This window comes from Danio aesculapii, chromosome 13 (assembly GCF_903798145.1).
Source record: "Danio aesculapii chromosome 13, fDanAes4.1, whole genome shotgun sequence".
Classification (NCBI taxonomy): domain Eukaryota; kingdom Metazoa; phylum Chordata; class Actinopteri; order Cypriniformes; family Danionidae; genus Danio; species Danio aesculapii.
In genome coordinates, this window is record NC_079447.1 from 46903941 (window position 1) to 46927516 (window position 23576).

General features: G+C 36.2%; 1 protein-coding gene across 1 annotated transcript in view; it reads left to right on the forward strand.

Annotated features, from left to right (window-relative positions):
- Positions 1–23576, forward strand: part of LOC130240040 (synapse differentiation-inducing gene protein 1) — a 60674-nt gene that overhangs the window by 17062 nt on the left and 20036 nt on the right. The window contains exon 3 of the mRNA XM_056471454.1: positions 9563–9700. Within this exon, the coding sequence (XP_056327429.1) occupies positions 9563–9700 (138 nt within the window). The remainder of the gene's footprint in view (positions 1–9562; positions 9701–23576) is intronic.

Consider the following 23576-nt stretch of genomic DNA (forward strand, 5'->3'; position numbering starts at 1 on the left):
TTTCAGCTTTTCTTTTTGAATAAATCTGCAAAAATGTCAAGCAAAAATATCAACAATTCAGTTTTTCAGTCAATACGGGGTGCTGTGAGTACATCGAGGAAAAAATGAACTGATTTTAGCGAATAGCTTCAATATAACAAAGAGTGAAAAATTTAAGGGGGTCTATACTTTCCGTACCCCCTGTACAAGATGAATTAGGGGCCAAGTGCTATGATCACACACTCATACACATCACTCCTGACATCACTTGGTTTTAAAGGGATAGTTCACCCAAAAAATGAAAAATGACTCACTGTTTACTCCAAACCTTTGGATACTTCTTTCTTCTGTTGAACACAAAAGAAGATATTTTGAAAAATGCTGTAAACATTGGCATTCATAATAGTAAAAACAAATACAATAGAAGTCAATGGTTACATCTTTACAGCTTTCTTCAAAATATCTTCTATTGTGTTCAACAGACTCTTAAAAGTTTGGAACCAGCGAAGGGTTTGTAAATGCTGACAGGATTTTAATTTTTGGGTGAACCTTTTCACCTTTAAGCCTGGTTTGTGTGTTTTGGAACAGAGCCAACTGTAAGTAATTTTATGCATCACACAAATGTTTGGCTTATAATCCTTTACCGATGCAAACCATACTTTTCCCCACTGCATTAAGAAAGGTGTGAGCTCTGTCATTGCTCCTGAATTAACACCGTCCTGTTATACGGGTCTGCTGATCTTCTTGAGAGCACTCATGTGCCTGGAGCTCTTGCCAGATGACTGAAAGAGAGAGAGAGAGAAAGAGGCTATAGAGAGTGCTAAGAGAGCTGGTCTGGACGGCCAGTTTCCCGCTGCTGCCCGCCTGTTTGTGCCACCTGTTCAGAGGCCGATGTGCTGCTTCACAGAGTGGTCACTGCAGGACACAGTCTTACATGCAGATGTGATGCGGTCTGTGCCTCATCAGCTTCATTAATAATGTGACCTCCAAAAAAAGCCATATCTGTGGATTAAAAAGGAAACATTTGGTTTCACAAACAGGCTTCAGATTAGTTAAGTAATTAAGCAGCTTTTATAAAAATGACTGACTTGGAAAAACCAACATAGGCACATTCTGAAAGCCTAGCCCTATATACATTTCAGGAGATCGCGAATTATGTTGCTAGAAGTACGTATGGCTGCATTTCAACGTTAAAATGAACGATACGGGCCGGTATAATACTGTTCCTTTTCGTGCTTACCAGCTGACCGCTTACTTCTGTATAGACTGCTTTAGCGCTGTTACCAGTTGTCCCGTGGCTCACAGCTTACGACAGCGGACTTGAGATGCAAAGAGGAGTTGACTGTGACGACGGGCTTTGAGTCCGACCAAGAACAGTTCCAGAAACTGGGTAAAACAAAAACAGAATCCAAAAAAATTAAATAAACAAGTAAATAACAGGGTGAGAATGTGGTAAAATCTGAAAACGTAAAAATCAAGTGAGAGCTTGTAACGCCACGCCAGCAGAGGGAGCCCTCGCCCGACTACTGACTTAGCTCCGCTCCCTCTGCAGTCACTTCCTGTTTGTGTAGAATTTCAGTGAGAGCTAAGGCCATGCTTCTTTGCGAAGTATTGCCAGTCTACCTGCACTACCAAGCGTTTTTCAAAGAGACTTTCATGACTGCCTGCCTGTGTATGACCCTGCCTGCCTTGATCAAGTACGTTATCTGTCTTTGCCCTCTAGCTCTGTTTTGGACTGTTTGTTGTTATACTGAACCTCTGCCTGCACTCTCACTACGTTGTCTGGATTTGCCCCTGTGTTTGTTGACTGGATTGGACTGCTTATGTGTTGCCGACTTTCCGCCTGTTTACTCACTGATGTCTCTGCCTAAACCCTTTAGTAAAACTTCTGCATATGGATTCTAATACTGTCTCAGACCCCACGTTGCAGAGCTTTTCTTTTTCTGGATTACTTTCTTAAAAACACTGTCGGTATGGTTTAGGGAAGTGGGTGGGCGCTGGTCAAACACTATTGGTTGGGTTTGGGGTGGGTGCAGTGACGTAGTGCAAAACGCGTGAAGTAATGTACTTATGAGGCCGATATATAAGGTAGTTTTTCAGGCGAGAATGTAGTTGTTTAGATTGCAACTATGCAGTTTATTTATAAGGACAGTGCCTATTTTAATTATTTATAATTTCGGAGATTCACCGCGTTCGCGGCCATCAGCATGTCATAATGAGCAGAGCAAAGACAGTTGACGTTCCACCACAAGATGGCGACAGAAACCGAATAATAAGTACCTAGAGGAGGAAAAACTCAGCGTAAACTTCAAACTATAGCAGATCAAATCATTATAAAACAGGTAAGTGAAATTCTAAGTCAATCTCTTTCTTTTGTATGTTGTAGTGCTGTATTTATACCATAGTATTCTGGTAGTGTTTGCTTTGCTCTGGCTTTTTTTGGGGTTAATTATTGTGATCTCCCTAATGCAACAGAGAAATACTAGGAACTCTCTGTAGATGTGTATGAATGGTGGAAGAAAGTAGTTCCTCATACAAAAGGAGTTTTGAGACTCTCTGTGTTTGATTTTCTTTTTTATATACACAATTATACCTTCGAACTGTTGTATAAATGCAATATCACACTCATAGCAGTGCAATATGACTGTATATCGGCACTAGTGGGGAGCACTAAGGCACTAACGCAGGCCTCCCACCATATCACACTCATAGCAGAAACATTTATTTCAATGGGTGCCTGATATTGGATGAAAGGCCAGAGAATTAATTTAATTTAAAAATAATTCACATCAAAACCACAAAGACAATTTTACATTTCATGTTGGAAATCTAGGTTTTCTTAAATTAATGTTTTGATTAATTCGATAACGTTTCAAATAAGATATTTCTTTAATTGATTGAGTCAATATTAAATGAATATTATCAAGAGTTGGCACTTTATAATTCTCTGTGTAGGAAAAAAACCCAATGCCTTTTATCAGTCATTCACCATAACATAAAAAAAAAGGCGAGCAAGAGCTGTTTAAAGACACATACAGTTGAAGGCAGAATTATTAGCCCTCATGTGATTATTTTTATTTATAGATTTATTGATATATATATATATATATATATATATATATATATATATATATATATATATATATATATATATATATATATATATATATATATATATATATATATATTTCCTAAATGATGTTTAATAGAGCAAGGATTTTATTCACAGCATTTCCTATAATATTTTTTCTTCTGGAGAAAGTCTTATTTGGCTTATTTTGGCTAGAATAAAAGCAGTTTTAAAAATTTTTTTTTATCATTTTAAATTCAATATAACTAGCCTCATTTTGCTATATTGTTTTTAGATTGTCTACAGAACAAACCACTGTTATACAATGACTTGCCTTATTACCCTAACTTTAACCTGATTAACCTAGTTAAGCCTTTAAATGTCACTTTATTAGAAATGAGTTTTTAAAACTATTATGTTTAGAAATGTGTTGAGAAAAATCTTTGCGGTATACAGAAATTAGGGAAAAAATATACAGGGGAGCTAATAATTTTGACTGTTTTTCCTGACTGTATATCTGCATTGTGGCCTAAACCTTCTTTTTTTGATGGAATCTTTACATATTCCATTTCAAGTTCCAAAGAATTTGGTGTGAAAGTCAAATATAACGTTTGCCTGCATCTGCAGCATGTTATGATAGAATTACTGCTGAATAAACTGCATAACCCTCTGAAGGCACTCGCATGTCTCTTTTGGGTATTCCATAATCAGCTAATCACAAATGCAATTTATGGAGAAATTAATCAGGCTATGAATCATGGGGAATACAAATCTGATTGCATTGTCCTGGAGAGAAAAAAAAAACATTGCTTGCTAGAGCAGAGGACAGAATGCACAGCCACTCCGATGACTCATGCAACACTTTCCCTTATTGCTTTCAGAAGAGCATAGCTGTAGCTTGTTTTTTTTTTTTTGGAGAAATGAATTTATATCTTACCTGCCGATAGAACTCCATCATGCCTTCTTTTATAATCACTACTTTTAGCCTTTATCCTCTGTACTTTTTGTTCATTTTGAAATCAAATTAATGGAGTACTTGACATCCTGATTATGCAGACGCACTTCTCATTCTGTTGCATCATTACGCTGACATGCTAGTAGGAAGAACATGTTTCAGCAGGCTATCAGAGCATCTCGCTGCATCACAGCAAACCTCAAACTTACTAAATGGTCACTGTTCATCGTATTTGCATGATTAGAAATAGGTGATGAAATGAAAAGAATACAGCATTCCATCTGTCATTTCATTTCAAAACTCTACTATCTATTAGACTGTAAAAAAACTTGACTCAACTTAAAATTTTGCAACTTGCTGCAGAGCATTTTAAGTTCAATTTAGAACATTTTTAAGCCTAGTCCACTCTACAGGATTTTAAGCCCGATTTGAGCCCGATTTAAGAGTTAATGAGCTCGCTGACAGATCGGGCTGTGATCGGGAAAAAATCTGCGGGTGCTCAGCGCTTGGCAGTCTTTATGTGTGAACTACTGAACAACGCTCGCCGACACCTCGCAGACAGAAATCCAATATCCAGCATGCTGAAGATTCCAGAGCAGTCAGCCAATTCGACCCCACATACAGTTAGATGTAGTGACATGCTGCAGCCAATGAGAGAGCATATCAGCATGAGCTGAACGGCCATTTGCTCAATAGCTCAACAGAAACGTCTGTGATTGGCCAGAACGGGCATTGATGCTTCATTCTGCGTTAACACCATAGACTGTAAAAGATATGGATGTAGTATCCGTGACGTCACCCATAGGTTTATGAAGAACCCAAAAGAAGCTACCAGTAGGCGTGATCAACCGTCGCCATTTTTTTCGCACGTCATCGCACCAACCAAGGGATAGCAAACAAGGGCAAAGAGGCGGAGCGTGAGCGGAGCTACAGACGCATGCTGGCATTTTGCTTAGACTGGCTTTCCTATGGGAGAAACGCTTAATACTTCATTACCTGCGACTCGTTTGTGATCTGACCACATGTGCTGTGTTGTAGACTATATCAATAAAGTGTTTAGACTTTTAAAAACACTCTTGTAATACATTGAGCCACTAAGCATTGTTCTTGCGACATTTTTCAACAGGAGGAAAACGCAAATTACTTCCAAACACTATAAATATAGTCTGTGTTAGTAAATGCAAGGATATTTATGAAATCCAGGCATCACTGTATGACAATGTTTGGAGATTTCTTTAGTTATATCGTTTTAGTCGTTTGGGATGCAGTGACACGCAGTCAAATCTTGCGCAGAACAGATCCACAACTTTTGACGCTCATAAACAATCATAAAGTCCTCGTGCTGCAGGAATTAGCAGGTTTGCTGAAGGTGCCCAAGTGAACCGCGCTCTGGCACACCTGAGCCCGATTCAGCGCACTCACACTTTTCAAACATCCCGGAAACGGGCCTGGGCACGGATCGGATAGCATAGTGTGAGTAGACCCTAAATTGTCCATAGTACATGTGTGTGAATGAGTGTGTATGGATGTTTCCCAGTGATGGGTTGCAGCTGGAAGGACATTCTCTGCGTAAAAACATATGCAGGATAAGTTGGTGGTTCATTCCGCTGTGGCCACCCCAGATTAATAAAGAGACCAAGCCGAAAAAAAAATTAATGAATGAATGACAGTGTAGAAACTGAGCTTTTAGCTATTATTGTTATGCTTATTATAGTTCATTACTTTCTTTCAATTTATTTAGTTTTTTAGTGTTCCCTCTGAACTGCTAAGCCACCTTCAACTTAAAAAAAAATCCTGGAAGCTCATTAGAGCTCATTAATATTCACAACCCTTCCAAATATGGTCAAAACCAACCACACCATATTAATTGCTAGGGTTGAAAATGGACCTGTAAAACCATTTCTGGAGATTTTTTTTGCTTACCAGATAAACCAGATAACTTCTATTTAGATATCAGAGAACGATTTAACATATTGTATCAATGCATTATATGGCACCCTCAAGGACTAAAGTGGTAACTATCAGCATAGCACAGATTTTTGATTTCCAGTATAGTCTGGCTGACGTCTCCTCCACACGTCTTCATTTAGCCCGTGTGCGAAAGACTTCTGTTCGCTGTGTTAACATATGCAGGTGTCATTTTGGTGCAAATTGGTGACAAGAAAGCCAGGTTGTGCAAGCTGTTCATGCTCTTGTGGATAGTAAATAAGATGAGGAAGGAAACATTCATCTACGTATTGAAGCTGTGACTAAAACATATCCAAGAACATGTCTTGCAGTGTGATTCACAGCCAAATCGGTCTCAAAAATAATACATTTACCAAATACAATTCATAGTACAACATGGCATAAAACATATGCTGGAATAGTTGGCAGTTCATTCCGCTGTGGCTACTCCTGATTAATCAGAGACTAGGAAAATAAATGAATGAATTTATTAATTGGATTTTGAATTCACAATTTGAATTTGCTGTGCATGCATGAATTATATTTTGTAAATGTATTATTTTTGAGACTAATCTGGCTCCATACACATGGGCTTTAGTTTATGTTAGGTAAAATCCCTAGTAAAATCTTAAGTGATATTCTAGTTAATGAGAAAAAGCTGTATTCAAACTAGATTAGAGGATGCTAGAATGAGTTTTTAGTGAAGTAGTTTCTGCACAAGGTTAAAAAAAACATCATTTCCAAAGAAGCTTTCCACTCATTGTCATTTCTTTAGATTATTCTTGTCCTTAAAGGGTTAGTGTGCCCAAAAATGAAATTTCTGTCAATAATTACACACCCTCCTGTTGTTTTAATCCCCTGAGAACCAGTTCATCTTCAGTACACAAATTAGGATATTTTCGATGAAATCCAGGAGCTCTCTCATCCTCTAGCACTATTGGTTGGGTTTAGGGAAGGAGGAGGGTGGATCAGTCGACCGGTCAGTCAGTCAGTCGACAGTGGCATCTGGTGGATTTACGCGAGAACAGCAGGTGCGAATAGCACTCACGAGAGAAATTTACGATTTGAAAAAGCGTACACGGCAGCCTCTGGTGGGTTTGCGAAAATACAAAAATTACCTCCTGGGATGTATTTGGCACTCTCCAGAAATGTACATAGGTGTACGTAATCAGAATGACCCTGGGTTGAAAACATTCCATGCGACTTCAGTGCGTTAATTGTAATGTTATGTAGCTACAAGAATGTTTTGTGCGTACGAAAAAAAGTAATAACAATGGCAGTAATCTACAGTTTATTTGTTTTAATAACTAATTTCTTTTGTCTTTGCCATGATGACAGTACATATTATTTTACTAGTTATTTCGCAAGATACTAGTATTCAGCTTAAAATGTGATTTTAAAGGCTTAACTAGGTTATTTAGGTTAACTAAATTAGGTTCATTTGTAGAGATTCACCATATTTATATATATATATATATATATATATATATATATATATATATATATATATATATATATATATATATATATATATATATATATATATATATATATATATATATATATATATATGTATCCAATAACCATGTGTGCATGCTTTAAGAATAACTGTGAAAGTATTTATGAGCAGGTATTACAGTTCAAACGGAGATTAAATTTGACTTTGTCAACATGGATTGAAAATAAAAGACATTAAATTGGTTGATTCAGTATATTGGCATCAGGAATATGAATATTTAATTTAATTTCTTTAACTAAAAGTGGTTGTTTATGCTTGAAAGACAATTAATAAAATAATGACCAAGATTTTCATATAATTTGCCTGTTCAGTATGCAGTCGATACTACAGAATAGTGATTCAGCACTAATGGTTCATGAAGGTTTTTTCTTTTTTCTCTTACATTTTTCGGTTAGTTTGAAATTAAATTAGCCTATTCTTCCCTGGAGTTTGTATCAACATAATATTTAAAGTCTGCATGAACCGGAAGTTGCGGCTGTTTTTGTTTCATATTAGTGATGCAGTTCCTAAAGAAACAATATTAAATAAAAAAAGAGTGGGTGTGGCTTGTTTTTTCTACTGCGAGCTACTTTTTCTACTTTTATTCAGAAAGATTGAGAAAAAGGGTTTCGGAGTTATTACAAAGACTATAGAATACACAAGATATGTCAATCGCATAGTTTTGAATGGGGGAAATTGTAACGGTCAGTATGGTGAATGAAGCCCCGCCTACTAGTACAGGAGCCATTCATCGATCGATATAGACTGGTGTTTCTCAGAAGGAGATGCTCGTACAAGATGTGTGCTTTTATGACAGTTTGGTGGTCAACAAATGCTCTGGAATCTCAGAGAATACTTGCTTCACAGACATAAGAAATATTTGCACATAAAGCTTGAAATGTGTGCTTTAAATGAACTAACTACACTTGAAAAAAGTTTTTTGGTTTTAAAATCTGTATAAAAGCTTTGCGGGGTACAAACCGTCCTGTCGAAAGCACATCACATGACAGCAACGACTCAAACACCCACAAACTTGTAAACAAAGAGTTGCTGTCACTTCTCGAGGAGATTCGCCAACAAGACCAAGTTGTGAATTACTTCAGAAGAGCAGCGCGATCTGACGATCATTATTCAGAGGATGATAATGTGTAACACGGCCAGAAATGAGGTTGGTGTTGTGATCTTGTTCTTTTCGAGTGTGCATGTGCACTTGCTCGGGGAGCCTGAAAATATGTCGATTTTGTCTGATTCAAACGTTTAGAAGGGAAACTTATGAGACAGCTGTTGTTTAATTTTCATTGGTGATTCCAAATATTTAATGAAATCGTAAGCTTGGCAAACCGTTTTAAGAGAATTTGATGTTTCCTCATTCAGACAGAGTGCCCGAGCATACTGCCCGAGATGCTGAGTGAAATGACTTGCCTATAAATGTTATTACAGCCTAGCAGACTCCTCCTCCTCACCATTGCTGTTTGTTGCCTATAGTGACAGTTGGAGGGGCGTGGTCAGTGCTTAATTTGTAAATCGCGAGGTCCCGGAACAGATCAGGGTATACGAGAATGGAGAGGTGTTGAGCACGAAAGTGGAGAGGGGAGGGGGGTGGGGGGATTGGGGGGCGTTGGATGGTGGAGGGGTCGAAGGACGAAAGTAAAGAGCGAGAGGTTTGTCGCGGAAGAAAGTGAAAGTGAACAGCGGATGGGGGAGGAGGGCGGTTGAGAAGGGGGATCGGTAAGATGAGGTGCCGAACCAGTCAGTGCCGTATCCGGCGTGTTCTGGCACAAATTAAGCCCTGGGCGTGGTTTAGTATTTTAGCCACGCCCAATACCTCAGACAGACTTTCTCTGACAATTTAACTGAAAACAACAAAAGATTACAAGAGCAACTTTTTTTTCTGAATGACATGTACAGACGAATTGTTCAGCACAAAGCAATGCGAGTTAACAAAATAATTTGGTTATTTTTAATTTCATTTGCACTTTAAATTCATGTAAATGCAGGAAATGGGATTTAAAACATTTGCTCTCATTTTGTGTCCCTCCCCCACAAACTTCACAAACCAAAGTGACACCATTGGTTAGCATTATTACTCTTGTGTTTTGTGTGTTTTCCTCAGAGCGAGTGTTCAAGTGACTCAGAGAGTGAAGACAATTTCCTCCTGATGCCCCCGAGGGACCACCTGGGTCTCAGTGTTTTCTCCATGCTCTGCTGTTTCTGGCCGCTGGGAATCGCAGCTTTCTACCTGTCTCACGAGGTGAGAACTGAAGCTCTCAACTGTCTATTGTGCGTAAGTGCCACATTCAAGCTGCATTTATTAATAATAAGTAATAAAACAGTAGGCTACCTTTCAGTTTTTCTTAAGGTAAAAAACATTTTATGATTTGGAGAACCTTATATTTGACTATAAAGGTTAAATATTCTTCAGTGAATGTCCATAAAAAAATCTTTAATGTTAACAGTGAGGAGCGTTTACAGTTGCCAGGGAACGTTTCGTAACCAAAGTGTGGTAACAGGTGGTCGTACTGTGTAATAATGGCTACTTCACTGCATAACTCAAGTGTGATCTGTTTTATAATACAACAATAATCCACAAGGCCATAAGTTACAGTGTTTCACATAAAAAAATAATGATTCTTAACTTGAGAAGCCTTTAATTTAATTTCTTTTTTCATTAAAAATCATCAGAGATTGCTTTTTTTAAAAAAAAAATAAAAATCTAAATACATCTGTGTACTGCTACTAATACTAACAGCAATAATGTGAATATTGCTAATTATGTAATAAGATAAGATACAATAACAAATTACAATAACAATAACAAATAGATTTTTGTCTTAAAATTTAGGGCTCTATTTTAATGATCTAGGTGCAAAGTCTAAAGCACATGGTGCAAAAGCATTAAGGGCGTGTCTGAATCTACTTTTGGTATTTTAGGGATGGAAAATTACAGTCTGCACCCGGCGTATGGTCCAACAGGGTTGAGTTTATTCTCTTTATGAGTCATGGGTGTGTTTTGAGAATAAACCAGTCAGAGTCTCATCTCCCATTCCCTTTAAGAGTCAGTTGCATGGCAGACTTTGTAAGTGGAAAAGCTAAACGCTTCACTAGCGAGAAAACAGTTAAACAGACCATCTGCAGCACGAGGATAAAGAACGAGCCTCCTCCATTCGGCTTCTTTACTTTGTCTTTACTTTTACTTTTTACTTTACTCCTTTACTTTCCTGGAGTAAGGAAATGGTGGAAACTCACTCCACTGAAGAATCCATTAGCCTATACGTTTAATTTTGTTTGTTAAGCACAAAGATTTGTTTCAAAACTATTTCTAAATTCAGTTCTAATTTCCAGCAAATTAATAAATGAACAATAATAACGTGTTGTGAAAAAGCTGAGTTGTATCCAAACACACTTCCTGTTCTTATTCCCCATATGGTGATGCATCTCCAAAACCCGACAGGTGGACAAATCTAAAATTCAGTTTATTAAAACGAATATAAATATGCATATAATAGATGATACTACTACTAATAATAACATTGTACAAATGCAAACTGTCATGAATAAACTGAAAAAAGCCTCCCGAGAGGTAGTGGTTTAATATTTATGGAGAAAATAATAAATTTTTGTAACATTTTTAATCCTTTATTTTTTTTTCATATGTAAAGATATTTGTGTATTGCTGTACATCCTGTGAGTGTTAAGCAATGTGTAAGCATTTAAGGCACACAACTAACTAGCTCTGTGCTGGACTTTAGACCAGCTTACAGCTGTTCAGTTTCTCAAAATAGCAACACGCCAACCATGCACCTTAACCCCTCTATTTTAGACCGGCATGCCCATGAGTCCACAAAGTGGCGCAAATGGATTTGCTTTTTAAACACTGTGGCGCAAAATGGGAAAATTAGGGTTGCGCTGATCTGAAAATAGCAACAAATCGCGTCAAACACATCTTGTGCCTTATTGCGCTGTGGGTATGTTAAGGCCCAAAGAATATTTTGCAAAATATAAATAAAATTAGAATATAAAAATGATTATGATGATTATTATCATTATTTATATATAATTTTATATTTATTTATTTATTTATTTATTTATTTATTTATTTATTTATTTATTTATATAATATAATATAATATAATAATAATTATTATTATTATTATCGTCATCAGTATTATTATTGTTATATTATTATTAATATAAATAAAATATCAATTAATATAATATTTATATATATTATATATAATATAATAATTTAAATATTTAATATTTAATATTATAAAAATAAATAATAATAATAATAATAATAATAATAATAATATAATAATCATCATCATCACTAATATTATTATTTTTATACATTTAATTTAAATACAAATTGAGTAGAATTGGTCTTTTGTAGTAATAAAAACATCACAAAATATATATATTTTATATATTTAAATATCTATTATAATCTAACTATATTAGCATTGCCACAGAAATCACATAAACATATGAACAACGATTGATTATAAAGAGTAAGATAATACATTATTAATAATAATAACACTTTTCTTTAAAAATAATAGCAACAACAGACATTATTTTCTTGATATAAAGAGAATTGTAAGAATTTAATAATTATTTTCCACTATAAAGATCTTCCTGTGCAATGGAAAATTTCCTTGAGTGTTAAATGTTCTTCAAGGCCAATAAATGACTTCTATTTTTAAGAGTGAAAACCGTTTACAGTTGCTAAGCAATATATATCCCAACCAATTATAATATTTTGAGCATTTCAATGTGTTACTGACACTGACCTGAAGTCAATTATTCACTAAACCTGCAGAAAGATGCACAGCTGAACAGCAGATTTCCAAAACTCGCAGAACTCTTTATCCAGTCCTTATACATCACACATGAAGCATTCAAAAAACAATATCTGTTTATGTAGTCTAACTTATGCTGAAGGGCAAAAGATGCAGAATTCCCCGGGTTTGCCACATTGTTTCATAAAGGTGACTAGAATACTGCAGTGTCAAATGTATTTATAGCTCACCGCAATGCTCTTGAGAGGAGAGAGATTGCTTGCAGAACAAGCAAGAGGTCATTCGCCTCAGAAGACACAGCGATAATTGCAGTGTTTTCACATATTAACTCTTTTCATTAAACACATATTTCAAAGCATTCATAAAAACCCCGACCATTACGATGGTGTTCATTTCTGTTTGTTTGTGAGAAAATTTAGGTCCAAAAACAAAAGGGGAGGGGGGTGGACTTTAATGTACATTTTATATGACAGATAAACACAACACTATATTTAAAAACACTATACAGTTGAAAGCAGAGGGATTAGCCCTCCTGTGAAAATTTCATTCATTTTTTATTGTTTAATTGCACTGTTTAACACACTTTTAAACGTAATAGTTTGAATTACTTTTTTTCTAATACATAACTTAATACTATACAACCCCAGATCAGAATAAGGACAGTATAGAAAACGCAAATAAAAAAAGAAAGTATTGATTTCTGAATTTACTTTGACTTGTATTTCATTTCAAACAATACAACAAATGTTATTTAATGTGTTCCTCATGATTTTAATTTTAGTTATTGTAACACATTGAAAAAAAAAGATGAGACAGGAGCAGTTTAAAGCTGCGGTCACACTGGGCTTTTGTCCCCATAGACTTCCATTCATACGTACGCGAATGCGTCAGACTGGAAACGCAGGGTCATGCGTTAAGTTTCGCAGTTCGCTGCGATGCAAAGTTCAAGCTTGGTGAACTCTGACCTGCGAAATCGCATCACTTGACTGCGTGAGACCAATCGAGGATCAAAACACGACCTCTCTGGACAGAAATTTAAAACATGGAGAAATCGCTCGCTTTTTAAAATGTCTAATCATCTTGTTTGATCCCGGCCCTTTTCGCAGCGCCGTACAACAGAATTTCGCACGCACAAAAGCTGCGGTTACACTGGGCTTTGTGTGTGCGAAATTCTTTTCTTTAGATGTGTAAATGTGATGATTTTGAAGCTTTTTTTGACATTGAGATGAAATGTTAAATTTGACATTGTTGAAAATGAAACAAATATTTTTTTAAAATCTATTTTAAATGTGAAATATTTTTATTTGTTGTCCATTGTGTCCATTAAACTCATTTGCTTAATGTTTTTAAATTTAATATTAGGCCTTGAAGGGTAAACTCTTCATTTAATTCATGGGGCATACAATTCAATCAATATAATTCAATAATTCATATATAGCATAAAATGTTATACATATTAATGAGATAAAATTGACATCTGCATTGGACAAAATATTTAGCACAGACTTGTATGCTTAATTTAAACAAGGAACAAAATATTCATCCTAAAAAGTGAAATAAATGTTATAGAAAGCAAAAATGTAACTTTCTCAAGCATCAGCACATTATTACAACACCATATTATATATTTTTTTGATTGTATTTCTTGAAAAGTAATGCTTCAATGATTGATCTGCCAAATAGAACCTTATAATTCCAAGCGGAAAATGACTATTCAGAATTAGAAGGGTCTATAATTTACATTTAGAGTACATTCAGGGTCTCTGTCATGTTAATGTATAAAAGAGAACTGTTACACACATATTGTTTGCTATATGGAATGCAAAAACTTTGAAGCTTAATATCTCAAAATAATGTAGAATGCAGATAGAACTTTATAATTCCAAGATGACGATATATATCCTTGAATTAAAACATATTTTTATTTGAGATTGAAAAATGATGGGGTTTGCAAGCATCTTTATATCTTTAAACTTTGAGTGCTTACATCTGACACTGACTTTAAAACCCGCTCAAACAGGAAGTTTCAAAGACTTTTATTTCAGTATGTTGATGTACTTCCAATTGGAATGGGATACTGAGGAGGGGATGAGGTTTCCTTTTGCACATCATTTCCTTATAGCAATCTAACGGTAAGAGAGGGTATTAATATACGATTTCTATGGAAGCCATCAAAAGATTCTTGACGTCAAAAGAAAGACCGCCATTTCAAACACTGAAGCAAATGAGCATTGGAGATTACCAAAACAAACATTTATTTTTCAGTGGATTAACTTGCACGGATTAATTATTCACTTTAAGAACAACAATAAGAGCTAGCGAAATAGACATTGTAAATTCTGATATAACGCTGACTTTAAAAGCAGCTTATGTCTTCATCTCAGTCTGTCTCTCCCTCTGTTTCTCTCTTTCTCTTTCATCCGATGCATCACGACTCAACACCCACAGCTCTCTAATTCTCTGCCTGAAAAAAAAAAACTGGAATTCTTTCTCAGCCTCTGCTTCTTAAAATCTAAGCCTACACCAAAATCAATTCACCGCAACCCCTCTGCAAACCCAATCACATTATTTAGCCGGATCATGTAAAAACCTCAGAACAGAATGAGAATACCTCTGACAGATCTCTCCTTTTAAATTCATATTTTCTATAGGATGCTTTACAATAATATACAGTTGAAGTCAGAATTATTAGCCCTCCTGAATATTCTTTTCTCCCACTTTCTGTTTAACGGAATGAAGTTTTTTCAGCACATTTCTAAACATAATAGTATAATAGCATAATAATAGTATTATATAGTAATAATAGTATATAGCATAACAGTTTTAATAACTGATTTAAAGGGACTAAGCTGAAAAGAAAATGAATGAATGAATGAAACATAACTGATTCTTTTATCTTTGCCATGATGACAGTAAATAATATTTTACTAGATATTTTTCAAGACTCTAGTATTCAGCTTAAAGTGACATTTAAAGGGTTAATTAAGTTAGTTAGGTTAACTAGGCAAGTTAGGGTAGTTGGGCAAATCATTGTATAATGGTGGTTTGTTCTGTAGACTATCGAAAATAAATATTGCTTAAGGGGGCTAATAATATTTACCTTAAAATGTTTTTAAAAATTTAAAAACTACTTTTATTCTAGCCAAAATAAAACAAATAAGACTTTCTCCAGAAGAAAAAATATTATCAGACATACTGTGAAAATTTCCCTGCTCTGTTAAACATCATTTGGGAAATATTTAAAAAAGAAAACAGTTCACAGGAGGGCTAATAATAATTTCTTCAACTGTATTTGTGCATGTATAAAAGATTAGTCAGCACCAAAGTCAAAACTGGAACTAATCTAACAATAAATAAATAAATAAATAAATAAAAAAAATAAATAAATAAGATCACAGTCCAAAAAGTCAGTAGACCCACATTGATTATGTTGGGGAAAAATATTAAATACAATTTTAATACACAGGAAAAGAGAAATATAAATATATACATATCAATAAATAAATGTAGTTAATTTAGTATTTTTATTTATTTAGCAATACATTTTTTTTATTTATTTAAATGTATTATCTTTCTATTCCTAAACATGTTAGGTGACCAAACTCTTATTTTAATTGCTAAAACTGTTTTATCATCTAAAGATCTAATAATCTTAATCTTTTGTTAAATGCTATATCGCGTATATTCACTAGGGCTGGGTATCGTTTGGGGTTATTTCGATACCAGTGCTAAATCGATACTTTTAAAACGGTACCGGTGCCGAAGCGGTGCCTTAACCGATACCTAATTTCAAGTGTTTTATTTTACATTTTTTCGACTTTAACTGCAGTTCGGCAGTTTCACTTTCATTCAGCAACATATTGAGGTATTGTATGAGAATATGAAGTAAGGACTGGTGGAAGAGTGTTGTTTTAATGGAATTTGATAGTGCACTCTGAATGGAAAGAAAAAACCTCTGCATTTCGTGACGTGGGTATCTGTGGTCCTTTATGGTAATCAAAAATCATTTATACAGTAGACTCTTAATCAGAGTATTGTCTTAATCATATTAAAATCGGTGTATTGATGTTCCTGTAAACGTACTCATTGAAATTGCCAGATGATGTCGCAAGCTGTCAAAGACATTCCTCTGCTTTTTAAGTTGATTCCCTGCACCCTCAAATTCCATTTCCCCCTTACACGCAACTTTTATAAAGCATCTGCTTTATGTTGCTGTGTCAGAATTCTTGCATGTAAAACAAAGCTATACATTAGAGCGCTTAGTTTAAGCAAATTTGATGAACGCGATCATGCGTGTTGATGAATCTGAAGAGAGTCGCTCACCAGATGCGCTGTACTGTGCGCATTGCCTAACATCGGCGACGGTGTCCGTATGCCTCAAAGTTGTTTAGAATTAAATGTTTAGAGATGGTGGGACACAATGCGTACCTACTGTATGATGTACCGCTTGATGCTTTTTACGTCCTTGTCGCAGCACCAGTGGCACCGAAATTCATATGCTGATTCGGTCTGGTGCATACCGCTTACAGAGGTAGCGGTGTCCTAATGGCATCGGGTTTCGGTACCCAACTCTAATATTCACTGAGAAATTGATACAAATATTCATTTTTAAAAGGAGGTGTACTCACGGATGTTAAAATGTTAAAAAGTATATGCCGGTTGTTAGTATTGAGTACATTTTAGACACTGCTGCTTCAGATTTGTGAAAAAAAAGATCATATAGATTTGAATGGATGAATACCAAAATCTACACGTTAATCTGGGTGATCTATTTACTTGTAGTGGGTTTTGAGCGAGAGTGAGTCACGGAAAAGAGCAGTTTCCTGTGGGTTGTGGAGCTTCTTCCAGCCAGCGCGCACTCTTTTATAATGAATCACATTTTTTTTGCTCTTGGTTTCAGCTGCAGAGCCTTTCATTGGTCTCTCTTAGACATCTCTTTCAATTAATGATGTCCCTTCTGAGCAATTACTCCGCAATCAATAGAACACAAACTCAAAATCAACATTTCATGACTAAAGTCCTTCGATAAAACCTCACAAATGGAGGATATGATGAAATCTACATTTATTAAAGCAGTTCATTAAGTTAGGGATAAAGTACATTGAGGAGATTGTTATTACCAGCCCGATGCAAAACAAAGCATAGTTGTATTAGACTGAAGGGTTTTATTCTGCAAAAACAACCTTCCTGGATGTAATTTATCATGTTTATTAAATGACTACTTCCAACAAAACATAAAACAATAGACAGAAAACGATGTTCTGAGTTGTAATCGTTTATTAATTCTTTAATTAAACACAAAAGGTGTCAGAAATGAAAACAGCTGATGGAGTATATACTAACCTGCGCATTGTTCAGTCACAAGATGGCGCCAAACAGCCAAAAATGCAAAGCTGACAGAAGCAAAACTGGCTGGATAAAGCATAGACTAATCTGTGTATTATTCCATCACAAGATGGAGCCAAACAGTCAAAAACTGTGGCATGACAGACAAAGCAGAAACATATGAATGTGGATGTGAGAATATGGATTTAACGGTCGAGGGGATTCGAAGATCCTGGGTGAGTCTGTGTTATTTAGCGCCTTTGTCGGAATAACTTATCACAGAATGTTGCAACTGTCCAATCAGAATCAAGTATTCCAGACAGCCAAGTGATAATAAATAGGATAACATTTTTAAACATTATATTACATTATTTATTCATTCATTTTCCTTCGGCTTAGTCCCTTTATTCATCAGGGGTTGCGAAAGCGTAATGAACCGGCAACTTATTCAGCATATGTTTTACGCAGCGGATTCCTATCCAGCTGCAACCCAATACTGGGAAACAACCATACACACTCATTCACACACATACACCACGGCCAATTTAGTTTATTCAGTTCACCTGTACCGCATGTGTTTGGACTGTGGGGGAAACCGGAGCACCCGGAGGAAAACCACACAAGCACGGGGAGAACATGCGAACTCCACACAGAAATGCCAACTGACTCAGCTGGGACTCGAACCAGCGACCTTCTTGCAGTGAGGTGACAGTGCTAACCACTAAGCCACCGTGTCACCCCTATATTACATTATATTAAATTAAAAATACCTTGTCATATTGACTTACAGGCAGAAGTCTTAGGCCATGTTCACACCAAATGCGCTTTTTCGGTTGAGAGGTGCCTAATTTGAATGGTTTACCAATGGCCGCCAGCATTTTGCATGCTGCAAACAGTGCATCTGGAAAGTTTTCATAGCGCTTCACTTTTTCCACATTTGTTTATGTTACAGCCTTATTCCAAAATGGATTAAATTCATTTATTTTCTCAAAATTCTACACACAATACCCCATAATGACAATGTGAAAAAAGAGTTTTTGAAATTGTTGCAAATTTATTAAAAATAAAAACCCTGAAAAATCTGGTGTACAGAAGTATTCACAGCCTTTGCTCAATACTTTGTTGATGCACCTTTGGCAGCAATTACAGCCTCAAGTCTTTTTGAATATGATGCCACAAGCTTGGCACACCTGTCTTTGGGAATTTTTGCCCATTCCTCTTTGCAGTACCTCCCAAGCTTTATCAGGCAGGATGGGAAGCGATGATGTACAGCCATTTTCAGATCTCTCCAGAGATGTTTAATAGGATTTAGGTCTGGGCTCTGGCTGGGCCACTCAAGGACATTCACTGAGTTGTTGTGGAGCCACTCCATTGATATTTTGGCGGTGTGCTTTGGGTCATTGTCCTGCTGGAAGATGAACCGTCACCCCAGTCTGATGTCAAGAGCACTCTGAAGCAGATTTTCATTCAGGATGTCTCTGTACATTGCTGCATTCATCTTCCCCTCTATCCTGACTAGTCTTCCAGTTCCTTTTGCTGAAAAACATCCCCACAGCATGATGCTGCCACCACCATGCTTTACTGTAGGGATGGTATAAGCCTGGTGATGAGCGGTGCCTGGTTTTCTCCAAATGTAATGCCTGGCATTCACTCAGAGTTCAATTTTAGTCTCATCAGACCAGAGGATTTTGTTTCTTCTGGTCTGAGAGTTCTTTAGATGCCTTTTGGCAAATTCCAGGCAGGGAGTGGCTTTCGTCTGGCCACTCTACCATACAGGCCTGATTGGGGGATTGCTGCACAGATGGTTGTCCTTGTGTAAGGTTCTCCTCTCTCCACAGAAGAATCTTGGAGCTGAACTCAATTTAGAGCTTCACAGCAAAGGCTGTTTAATAATTTCTATAATTTTCTTAATTTGGACTTCATTTGACAACTTTCTTGTGTGCCAGCTAACCATGATAGTACTTTTCTCTCCGGTATCGACTTCAGTTCTACAAAGAAAGTGTAAACACACTTTTTTAGCAATTGTAATGTAAAAAAAATCATTGTGTTTGAATTCAGAATGTATGTGTGTGTTAAAGGCTCAGTGTAATACAGTCTGAATGGTCATGTATTATAGATCTAGCGTAGCTCCAGGTCTTTTCATCTTCTCACTGGGTTTAGTGAGAGGCTAATGGATGACCGAAGTGAAAGTTATCCGCCGCTGGGATGTTCTGTGTGAATGAGCCAGGCGTGATGTGCCTCGAGGGAGGCCAAAGCAGCCTCTTTAAACAGCTCTTTTTCTATTCTCTTTCACTGGCGTCATTTTTAAAAGGTTATTGCTGTCTGCAGATGTAATTGCATCAGACTTCTAAAACTTTTAACTTCGAGTCATATTAATGTTTCCACTGTTATTCTATTTTTAAAGGTCCTTAATTTAGTTTTAATTTAATTGGTTTGCTTTAATTTCCTCACGGTGGCTCAGTGGTTAGCCCTGTCGCCTTACAGCAAGAAGGTCGCTGGTTTGAGTCCCTGAGGTTGTCATTTCTGTGTGGAGTTTGCATGTTCTCCCCATGTTGGCGTGGGCTTTCTCCGGGGGCTCCGGTTTTTCCCCACAGTCCAAACATTCACTAAAGGTGAAGGATAAACTAACTTGGCCGTAGTGTATGAGTGTGTGTGAATGTGAGAGTGTATAGGTGTTTCCCAGTACTGGACTGTGGCTGAAAGAGCATCCGCTGCATAAAACATATGCTGGATTATTTGGTGGGTTCATTCCCCTATGGCGAACGCTGATAAATAAGGGACTAAGCTGAAGGAAAATAAATGAATGAATGAATAATTTCCTTACTATATTCACTGGATTCACTGGCATTAATTATAATTATTATTTTATCTGCTGTGTAAACATAGTACTCCTAATCACTTATAAATATCAAAGACGATTCATAATAATCAGCATAATCTGACACCTCCTGTGTATGCTGTATGATAAAGAAGTCATGACAACATATGTTTGATGTAAATTATAACATATTAAATCATAGTTAATCGTAGTTTTAAAGTTGTGTAAGCCTTAATGACTCAGTTTAATGTAATTTAAGTTAAAATTAACCAGGGTTAATTTGATTCAATACAAATAGCTAACATACTGTATAACTTATAAATAACAAAGCATCTCTAATTGTAATCTTGGTCTTTTTATTTTTAGGGGTCGTAACATATTATTCTTGCTATTAATAAATCATTAATTATGACTTTTGCCAATAATTTTGTTTACACTTAATAAACTACTAATTATCTGCTTATTAATAAGGTTAGTAAGGTAGTAGTTGAGTTTAGGCATTGGGATGTAAAACATCATACTTTATAAGTGGCAATAAACTGATAATATCTTAATAATAGGCAGGTAATAAGCCAGTTATTATGGTCATTAGCTAGAGTACCCACCAGATTCACTAATGTCGAGTTCAGACTGCATGATTTTAGCTCCGATTTTGACTTGCCGACAGGTTTTGAGAAATCGGCGACAAATGCCTGAAATCATAGATGAATCGGTGCTCGTATACACAAGTAACAATCACACAGTATGAATTATCAAAGACGCGATCTGAGAGAATCACAGATGAGTTGCTGACGCCCGTGAGATACTTGGCATGCTAAATATCTGGAGCTGTCGGTGATTCAAATCATGCCGTGTGAAATGTGTTCTGATTGAAAATAACATCCGCGATCACCTACAGCCAATGAGAGAGCAGCATCCACTAGCAGGGGTACCTGCAGGCCAGTGGAAGGTTGGGGGAAACGTTAAAAGCGCTCATTATCAGTTTATTTAGACCCAAGAAATGGAGGAAAAACTAGTGGAAATTTGGCAGGAGCAATACCAAAACTGGATCGAAAAAGAAACAAGTCGAGGAGAAGTTGCTAATTCCTTTTAAACCCAGGTGAGCAAAATAAGTACATTTCCTACCCCACTAAAGGCTTCTTTCTCATTATGTAGTTGATAATAAAATATATACTACGTGACCTCGCATTTTTTCCATGTCACTTCTCGCGTGTTTGGTTGTGAGACGTAGCTTGGACAAAGTTGTCGGCGATTCTTTCCATTTTAAAGTCATGCAGTGTGAAACCTATCGCCGATCCATCTTGCAGTGTAAACACAGAACGCAAGCCTAGATAGTCATGCAGTGTGAAAACATCTTTGACACGACTACTTTGAAAATCATGCAGTCTGAACTCGGCATAAAGGGCACTCCAGCTATGTGAACGCTCCTCCAGCCATTGTAGTGGCAATTTTCTTTAAGGAGGCTCTCTCAGTGGTCAAGAAGACAAATTCTTACCCAAAGTGTCTTTTAAAGTTTTATTCTGTACAAAAAAGGTCACACGATCTTTTATCAACGACAGTTTCTGCAGAGAGTGAGACACAGAAACAGAATGCGTTCTCTTTTTATCTAGTTTGTAATACCCATACAGGATGAATCACAGTTACATCAGTGTTCAACTTCATTTTTGACCATCTACATTTCAGTCTATTTACATTTACCTCCCATCCTGAACATATAGTTTGTTAAATCTCCATGTGCTTATCCAGATCTTGTCTGGTGATAAACAGATGTTAAAGTGGTCACACTTGGTCTAACTTAAACAGCACATTCACGTAAGAATAAAAGAACGGCCCTTTATAATGTATATAAATGAAATTCCACCACACCATTGACTTGGACTACACCTCCCATTATGCTTTGCGCCTCACAGCTGAAACCAATCTGGATGCTGACACACACACAGCTGCTGATCATTGATGCTTATGACATACACTATATAAATACTACACTTACACACCTTCACGGTGGCATATTGTCTCATGTAGGAGTCTTTGCAAGTGTTTTTTGTTTTATTTCTTGGACTGTCTCTTATTTTATAATTGTTTCCCGCCTGCTCCGAGCGTTGCCTGTTTTGTGAGTTACCCTATTAGATTACCCTTTTCAGCTCTGTTTGTACATGGAACTCCACCTCTGTTGCTAGGCCTCATCTTTAGACCAGTAGTAAATACTGTGAATTGTTACATAAGCTAGTTACCATAAGACAGGGGTGTCAAATCAAAACTTGATAAGGGATACACTGAGTGTTGTAAATAAAGTCAAGGGCCGTACATGCACATTTTAAAAAATTTATTTATTGGAGAAAATAAGTGTATTAACAACTGTATAACATATCTTGCATTTCAATAAACCACATTTATCAAAATAGCAAGGTTTTACATTTCATTTTATTTTGGACCACATTAGTGTCACAGCAGCTTTTATCTCTATCAAAACATAAAGGGCTCTAACCAATATAAGCATAAAACAGTACAGTAGGCTAGCATAGAACAGTAGTCTACTTTAAAAACAATTTCATATTCAGAAAAACTGATAATAACATAAATGATATACCACATTGTAACAAACAACAGATGGCTTCTGATATTGTATTATTAAACTTATTCTTTTAGCTTTAAAAAGGCAACCTGATCATGAAAAGATCCATGCCAACTGTTGATGCCTACAACTGAACTTGTGGATTTCAGAGGAAAAAAATTAAAGCAATATATTTATTAGTGGGCTATTACAGATAAATGGTAGTCTATATAAAAAATAAATGCTAATAAATTGTATTATTTCTATTATTTTGCTTCAAAGGACACTTGTAATATATGAATAAATATATGAATAAATGTTTCCCACCATGGTTGAAATTGTCGATATTCTCTGTCCATTTTGCGTTTTTTTTTGCCATTGTGCTAATCCCAGAAATAATTTGCCTTGTTTACATTTAGCGTAACGTTATGCTAACATCTAAATTAGAGAGCAAGGTGAAGCGCAACAGCACCACCTGTGTCTCAATATTGTAATGGTCACAGACCCAATGTTTAAAGCAAGTGCGGGCCACTTGAACTTCATTACCAAAACTTGTTGTCAGGCCTGATTAAATGTTTTGACGGGCCACAATTGGCCCGCGGGCCTTGTAATTGACACATGTGCCATA